The sequence below is a fragment of the Rhamphochromis sp. 'chilingali' genome (genome assembly GCF_963969265.1).
Source record: "Rhamphochromis sp. 'chilingali' genome assembly, chromosome: 3".
In the NCBI taxonomy this organism is placed as follows: Eukaryota; Metazoa; Chordata; class Actinopteri; order Cichliformes; family Cichlidae; genus Rhamphochromis; species Rhamphochromis sp. 'chilingali'.
This window is the reverse complement of record NC_137931.1, coordinates 14,544,787-14,553,449: the sequence shown is the minus strand read 5'-3', so window position 1 is coordinate 14,553,449 and position 8,663 is coordinate 14,544,787. Positions and strand designations below refer to the sequence as shown.

Genomic DNA, 8,663 nt, shown 5'->3' with positions numbered 1-8,663 from the left:
AACCCAAAGTCTGGAGAAATCAGTAGTACTTTTTAATTCCAACATGATGGCTGGGTCTCTCTTTCCCGCTGCCTTCCCCTTCCATCACGTCAGGCAGATGTGGGCGACATGAAAGCCCTGAGAAGGTTACCGAACCGCTGAGGCAGGGCAAATGTTTTTGGGCACGTGTCCATCTCAGTGCGTCTCCTATTATCCGGTTCATGCCAAGTTCACCCTGGTGTTCAAACACGGCACGCTTGCGTCGCTCCTGACTGGATTGGAAATGTTTCAGATTTGTGCTCCGTTGCACCTGGAGAGGAACTGAAAACAACTCAAAGAGTCCCAACTTTGGCTGCTAAAATTAGCGCTCAAGGGCGTGGGCCGCACGCCACAGGATGGACACGGTGGAGTGTGACGTCTCAGCTGTCAGGAAAAAGTGTTGAGGAGGCGTGCCTCTTCCTTTATGTGCAGACTGAGATCATTCCCACCGTCATGTGAATGTGCATTTAATGCTGAAACTGAAGTTGTTTCATTCTTGTATATATAAGTCCATTTATTTTTTTTGGTGTCCAAAAATATTCAAATACTTCCAAGTGTACACAAAACAACAAAACAACACACTTTCCTCCTGTTACTCTGTCCGTCTCATGGAAATCCAACACAAAAACTGCTCTCTGTGGAGATGTCAACCTTTAAATGCTACTTGTTCCCATCTTGTTTGAAGGGGTGATTGTTTTGACACAAAATTACATCACACACACACACACACACACACACACACACACACACACACACACACACACACACACACAGAGCATGTGCACTCAACCGCGTCCAGAATCCAGTGAGCAAAAATCCTGCTGCAACTCTTCTTTTTTCGATTTTATCAACAATAAAAGATCAATATATTCAAACGTGTGCGATAGCTAGATTCATATATAATATATTTTTAAAAAAGTAAAAATTGAAAACTGCAAAACCCAAAATGAAAATATTGGAGAGCAACAGGGTGTGAAATAAAAATAAAACATCTGGCGTCCTACACAGATGTTTCCGACTGTAGCCGCAGGACAAACTTGTGTGATTTGGGATCGATGTACTCCTCGGACATCTGGATGTAGGGGATCTTCTTGGATGTCACCACCAGGCTAAAGTCCACACATTTGAGCAGGAAGATGGTGCCGTCTTTCAGGCCGCTGGTGACTGACGCCTCGCTGATCAGCGTCCACTGACGGGCTCGCCAGAAGTCCCGGCTGTACTGAACGGTTGGACCTGGAGTCAGGTAGCTCTCAAGGAACGCCTGGAAAAGAAGGAAGTATGAAACCATTATATTATAAAAATGCATTTAAATATTAGTTATTATTAATCTCTGGCCTTCTTCCACAGCATGTTATGTCCTGTCTTTATCAGATGGCCCCTCCCTGAGCTTGGTTTTGCTGGAGGTTTCTTCCTGTTAAAATTGAGCTTTTCCTTCCCACTTTTGCTTGGTCGTAGTGTGTCATATGATTGTTGGGGTTTTTCTCTCTGTTTTCCTTGTAGGTTCGTTACCTTATTTGACACTATATAAATATAATTCACTGAAATGACCCCCAAAGAAAGGCCGAATGCCGTGTGTAGAGGTCACAGGACTGACCTTGGGCGTCATGTTGTTGGTGATGCAGAAGGCCAGGTGTTGCTGGATGCTCTCCATGCTGTGGCAGTGCTGTTGCTTGGTGGTCCTCAGGTACTTCTGCAGAGCCCGAGCCATGGATGGGAAGATGGCTTGTGCTGCTTCTCGAGGGTCCATAACATCCCCAGGTGCTTTTTTCTGCTCTTCCTCCTGCATGCGCTTAATGTGTGTAAACGCTTCCTCTACTGCCACCACCAGCCTGGGAGGGGAAACAGCAAACAACAGCAGTTTCAATAACAGCAGGCTTTTGTGTTTTACTGCTTGAAACGCGTTTTGATCTGACCGACTCACCGTGCTCTGCGTTTGCGGACGCGCCTCTCGTGCTCGGCCTCTTCGTAGTACAGCTCATTGTGGCTGGTGTCTCTGCGGCGGGCGGCAGCTGCGATCATCGCTCTGGACTGAGAATGGGCGATTCCCGCTGCTGCGTTGTTTCCGGGACCTGCCGCGGCAAAATCAGATTGACGGGAAGGGTTAAACGCATGTATGAGAGTGTTCACAGGTGGTAGCGGCCGGTGAAGGAAGAAAGAAATCTTTGGTGATGACACAGAGTGCAATGTGAGAGAACAAGCTGCTGTTAGAGTGAAGGGGGGAGATTATTAATGCACATAAACCTCAGTCCATTTCCTTTTATCACTTGCAACACTTAAAACCCCAGAAGCTGACAAGAAGAGCCGCACAAAGTCTGAATTTTTTATTGTTCCGAGCGATGTCATCAGTGGAAAATCCAAAACACATTCCTTCCCCCATGTACGGGCCATTGATATGCAAACACTTCCATTACTCTGCCTTCAGGAGGTACGGGGAGTGCAATTAAATGAGGGTCTCGGGCAACTTCAAAAGTTTACATTTTTAGAATTAGAAATTGGAGGCGGCTGATGAACCCCGCCTGATGTTAATGCAGGTTAAAAGATGGCAGCGCTGGCGAATTATTAATGCGGGGCAGGGATCGAGCATGAACAGAATAATTCATGGACCCCCCCTCCCAACTCTGCTCCTGGCATCACTGCACTGACATGAGGTTTACGGGCGGGAAACGTTACACTAAATGTCAGGGGAAGGAAGGTGCACTTGGAATTTGCCATGTGGCGCTTTCTGTACGGAAGATTTCAAATAACTCTACGAGACACACTTACAACAGAAACACGTGTCGGTTAGAAGTCGAGTGGAAGTAAAAGTAGTCTAGAGGGTCTTCAATAGTTCAAAACTGTATCTCTCAAATGTGAAAATTCATTGGTGTGAACAATAATAATCTGGAGTATGATGGTTTCTCAGGGGCACTGATACTGGAAAAAAACAAAAACAAATACAAACCGAGCCGAGCAGTGGGGTTCATAGTTTAGGAGAAGGATTTGTGAGATTAAAGCCACAAATTTACAAATAAACTTGGGAATTCTCCGACACTGTGAAGTCATAAGGCCACACCACATGATCGTACATCCTGTTTACAGCCAGTTCACAGTTTAAAGCTACATCAATGAAATAATATTAACAGATGTACGTATCACAAAATGTTGAAAATCATGAATCTCATGTGTGGTGAGTCCCACCTGTACTATTCACACAGTGTCATTGTGTGTAACTGCTTAGGTACCTGTGGACACATGAAATGCTGTGTGGACTTTTCAAGTGAAAATGATACTAATCTTGTTAACAGCCGTGCTTAAAAAGAGCTTTTCTTTAAAGTCTGAGCAATGTTAGGCTGCATGTAGATGAAGCAGAACTGTCGCCAACTGTTAAGAAATGGGGAGATAATATCCAGCGCTGGGGCGATGGATATTAGGAAGCATTGCATGTACAGAAATGAGAATATTCCACAGATTCAGGAATGTGTCATACAATCAGACAAGAAAGTGGGACGACGATCCAAAACGCAGATCAGACTTTTAATGCTGCCTGAAAGAGTGGCACCATTACTCATGACTGCAACAGGAAATACCTGTAACAGCGGTGACTGTATTTCACTCCGCTTCTTTGATTTGGTAGTTCAGTCACAGAAACTTGAGCTGACTAAACAACACAGTTAAAATGTTGTTCCAGGAATCACAAAGCTCACCCAAAGCCATTTGGACGCAGTCTAATCGAGTATTACGGCTGTTTTGTGCTCAGAGCTTCACCGGTTTTTCATTAAGAAATGATTATCGTCTGTCCCTGAGTCAGAATTATTTATTACAGTAGCAGTGTGGCCGCAGAAAGCAAGAAGTAGGAAGTAAAAGCTCAAGACAAGAGAGCGATGAGAGCGACGGAGGGGTCCCCGAGCAGCTGCTGCGGGAGGAAAATGAAGGAGGATGAGGCTCGAGAGAGAAATGAGAATACTGGTGTTGTAATAGCTATTGATTTATCAGCCATCTCCGTCAACGCCTCCCACGAACATTTGAGAGGAGGAGGAAGAAAGGAGGGAAATAAATGGCAGGAAAATAAAACACCAAACCGAGAGGTGGGAGTCGAGTTAGTGCACTTAAGTGAAGCTTGAGTACACTTAAGGGACTGCAATAATTTAATCGAGGGTTTGTGTTGCATTCTGCCAGCTGTTGTAAGGACAACGCTGAACTTTTTCATCAACCTGTGGCATGCAAGGAGAGAATAGGAGTGGGTGGAAGTGGGGTGGGGGAGGTGGGGGCTTTTCATTTCAAGTACATTGAAGGAATATCTTTGTTTAAAGCGAGCACCAGCAGGCTGTGAGGGTACTTTTATTGGTGGCAGTGTTGCATTTACTTACTGTCCAACAGGTAGGCTTTCAGTTTAGCTTTAAAGATGTCTTAACGGGTTAGCGTCAGTGTGAGGAAAAACACAGAGAGAAGAGCAAGTTTAAAACACTCCACCTGCTCCAGAAGGTGCGCCCGGGGCGATATAGATAGCCACACTTTTTTTGCATGTTGTAACACATCAGCTACAAATCACCTGTGCTTTATACTACAATGGTCAATTTTCTAATTATGCCAAGACTGCAGATCAATTTTCTTCCTTCCAGGCAGTTATATGTTTTAGCACATTCCAGCACAGCTAAGGAGATTCGACCTGCAGAGACTTGAAATGTCATTTGGAGCGAACGACTGCTACACAAAAACGCAGTTTCTAACAGTTAACTCAAAAACAATGTGGTCTCTGTGTAATGGTGTTAAAGATGTATTTATTCTGCCAGTTAAGTGGTCACATTACATTGAAATGAGGGCAAAATATTGGCAGATATTATATTAAATATAATTAGAGACAGCCATATTTAGTTTAATTGTCATAAACAGACCAGAACCATTTAAGCGAATAAGCCTAATTAACTGGAACAATGTTGCCAATCGTTGGACATTTGCTGGTTTTCTCAGTCTGACTCTTGCTGCTCTGTCATTAAACAAAACAAGTCATATCTCATTATATAGTGTGGGAAATTGTGACCAGACAATCAACATGACCCTGAAGACTGGATCACAGTTGAGGTGGATTCTTTTTAAGCAAAACATTAGACAAACTTGCTGTTAAAGTTTTCAAATGAGAAGATTTGGAGACTTTTTTGGGTCTTTTTTAGCTAAAAATGTTACGTTTAAATGTTGGACCCAAAAATAGGCAACGCGCGAATATGAATCCTTGGAGTTTAAAGGCATTATGGCAATTCAAATATCAAATACATGTTGTTTAAAAAGGGTCAGTGGTCAAACTACAAATCTGAATATGAGATAACTAATCCACATCATTTAAACTAACAAGAATTGAGAAACAGTTTTGGTGTCTAATCACTCATTTACCGAATGTCACTGATTCTTAAATGTCAAAATCCTATTTAAATCTATAGATTTCAATTCAATTCAATTTTTATAGTCAGTTTTATTTATACAGCGCCAAATCACAACATCAGTTGCCTCAAGGCGCTTTATATTGTAAGGTAGACCCTACAATAATACATACAGAGAAAAACCCAACAATCATATGACCCCCTATGAGCAAGCACTTTGGCGACAGTGGGAAGGAAAAACTCCCTTTTAACAGGAAGAAATCTCCAGCAGAACCAGGCTCAGGGAGGGGCGGGGCCATCTGTTGCGACTAGTTGGGGTGAGAGAAGGAAGACAGGATAAAAGATCTGAGCTGTGGGTCAGTCTGAAAACAGGGAAATATTCAGTGTCTGTGAGCATTTTAAAGACTGAACAATAATCAGTTTGTTGAACAGATAGTTGTAATAAGTAAAACACACAGTTTGCCCAAACAGATCAGTATAAGGAAGGAAAAGCAGACCTCTGAGACTCCACCACCCCAGAGCACAAAGAACAACCAAAATCACTGAAGACATGAAGCATCCCACTCACCCTCAGCAGGGGCTGCTGGGAACTCACCATCCACATTGTACACCTTGAGGCCAGCCAGATGCTTGGCAGCGCGGGACTTGGAGGCGGAAAGCAGCGCTGGGTTATGAACCGGAAAGTCACAGTAGTAGTGCTCTATGATGGCCAGAGCTGCCCGCTGAATACTGCAGAGGAAGAAATGGGAAAATCAAAGGGAAGTTTAAGCCACAGGAAATGTTTGAGTTTGGAATTCAGGTAGCTTTGGGCCAGCATGAGAGCTTCAGGTCTGAGAGCAGGACATGAGGAACATTAGCCACGGGATGTTTAACACCAAAGACTAGAAAATAGCCGTAGTAATTCTACAAGCCTTCCTGCTGAATACAAACGCACAGCGAAAAGGCAGAAGGCAAAAAGCAGGAGGAAGCACTAGCCAACAGACATTTCTGGCTTTCTTTGAAAACTTTCTGCGAGTGAAGAAAAACCCTTCTAGCATTTCTTCAGACTAACAGTACCATCAACATAAAACAGGGAGAGAGAGACAGAGCGAGGGGACGGAAGTGATATGGAACAAAGGTGGAACAGTGCAGCAACTGAAATGAAAAGATCTGACAGTAATACTTAATGACTAAGTGGAAATGATTCTTAAAGACACACAAAAAAACCACCTTGGAGAACAGAATATCAGCACGTCTAGAAGATAATGCACAGTGTAGAGGTGGATCTGCTGTGCTTGACGAGATTTAAGTGAAGATATAAACACAGAGAACAGAACCAGTGACAAAAACATTTACAGATCTTCATCACCGGATGACCCGCAATCCTCTGGAACTACATTAATGCATTAGTCAGAGCTGAAGACTGCGACAGAAAATCGGATTTCTGCTTCTCCTCGATGTCTCATTAATGCAATTTATTTTCACTGCTCGTCCTGGCAAACGTAAGATTTGAAAAGGCAGGGTGATTTATAGCCTGGAGGAAAAGACAAATCATGAGGTGGAAAAAAGGAGAGCTAGAGCTAGAAGAGACGTGGAGTGCTATTCACATTTATACCTTTATATAATTGTTCATGTACATGGTGAGCAGCAGCAGGTGATAACTGCATGTTCACAAACATCAGACGGGGGGCCACTACGAGCTGCAGGGTGAAGGTTGCCTTACAGGTGTTTAAGAGCCAACCAAGAAAAGGAAGTGAGGTTTGAGGTTACAAGAGGCGCAAAGATGACAGAAGGAGTCACGAGCATGAAAGAGAAGCCAGAGACTCAAAGTGAGCTCGAAGTGTATAACCCAGACCCTGATACTTTATACCATGGATCACTAAGCATGCCAGGTCCTGCACACAGGTAAAGTACTTTCACACGATAAAGGTCATAAATCACTGGCTTGATAATAATATAGTTCCTCTGTGGTTCCTCTTTCAAATAAAAAGGTAAATCACGCCAAAACGACACACTTACTCAAGCAGCGACACTACAGCCTTACTTGCGTTTACCAATACTTTACAGCAGTCATGCTAATATCAGCTGACTATAAATACCGACTCTCGTGTCACGGTTCAAAAATGTGATCGCTGATTGGAAAAGGTTTGCAGTTTTATATCAAAACATTATAGCTTCACATCAATAGTTTTACAGTTAGCATGTCTCTCTGTACCTGTGGGGCTTTTCGGTCCAAAGACATGCTCACTAGGTTAACGAGTGATTTTGGTGTAGGTATCAACAAGAGTGTGAATGATCATGAGTATAACTCTGTCATAGATGTTAATTAGTCTAAATGTTACGTATGATATCTTTTAACTCACAGTTAGTCTCAACAACTGTACCAACTCTGTAGCAACATCATGGGCTCAGTTTCACACCCTGCATTTGGCTGAAAGGAGGACAGCAGATGCTGCTGTTAACTAGCACATAACAAGACTTTACAGCTCAACACTGGACTCTTTTCATTCATTGTGTGAGCCGTCCTGTGTCATTCTTCTAACTTAATAAACCCAAACAACAACACGTGCTAGTCTGCAGCATGCGCTTCCTATTATCCCAAAGGAGGCAAAATGAATACAGACTCACTGATGAAAGCTCTTATATCCTTTTTCTGACCTTTAACATTCCTGCTTCTAAAGCAAACCTTACATTAAATAATGCGTCATGTGACGTATTACAGAGAGCTGGAAATCACCCAGGCAGCATTAAAAAGTCATTCGTTGTTACCGCTCTGCCATCTGATGACAGTCACATGTATGTGAGCTCACACTAACATCACCAGAGGCAAGCAGAGTTCTAAGAAATACTTCTCAATGACAGAGGATGTCTCCTCATGTCGATCCATAGGATTTGTTACACACTGGAGAAAAGTGAAGAAGACTCTAAACACCACATTCGCACTATGTCCTCTAACACGGTGAAGATACAGATCTCGAGACAGTGTTTTTGCTGGACTTTTTTATTTGGGCTGCCTTCATTGCCACTAATCTCATTGAGACTTTGAAAAACAAAACAAGTTTAAGTGAGCTAAGATGACAGCTAAAGGTTGTACAACATGCTTGAACAGGAGGATCTTTAAAATAAACAAGCGTGGTCTTGCCAATTTCCTAATCAAACAAGCTTAATTCTCTAAATTTAGCATAGGATTCATGCAGTTTCAGTCTGATGATTTCTTTGCCCGGCGGCACGGCGTTGCAGTGATCGGCACTGTCGGATCGCAGCAGGGTAGTTAGGGAATGAGATGGGTGGACTTATTTGCCAGATCACCGAGAA

At 43.1% G+C, this 8,663-nt stretch overlaps 1 protein-coding gene across 3 annotated transcripts in view; it reads right to left on the bottom strand.

Moving 5' to 3' along the window:
• LOC308394209 (vang-like protein 1) overlaps positions 1 to 8,663 on the bottom strand; it is a 70,861-nt gene that overhangs the window by 1,349 nt on the left and 60,849 nt on the right. For 2 of the 3 annotated variants that reach the window (XM_080878433.1, XM_080878435.1), the window contains 4 exons: positions 5,938 to 6,098; positions 1,940 to 2,087; positions 1,613 to 1,847; positions 1 to 1,279 (listed from right to left, as the gene is read on the bottom strand). The exon at positions 1 to 1,279 is cut by the window's left edge and continues 1,349 nt beyond it. In XM_080878433.1, the coding sequence (XP_080734559.1) occupies positions 1,019 to 1,279; positions 1,613 to 1,847; positions 1,940 to 2,087; positions 5,938 to 6,098 (805 nt within the window). In that variant the 3' untranslated portion in view covers positions 1 to 1,018. The remainder of the gene's footprint in view (positions 1,280 to 1,612; positions 1,848 to 1,939; positions 2,088 to 5,937; positions 6,099 to 8,663) is intronic. The other variant, XM_080878434.1, reaches the window with a different exon arrangement.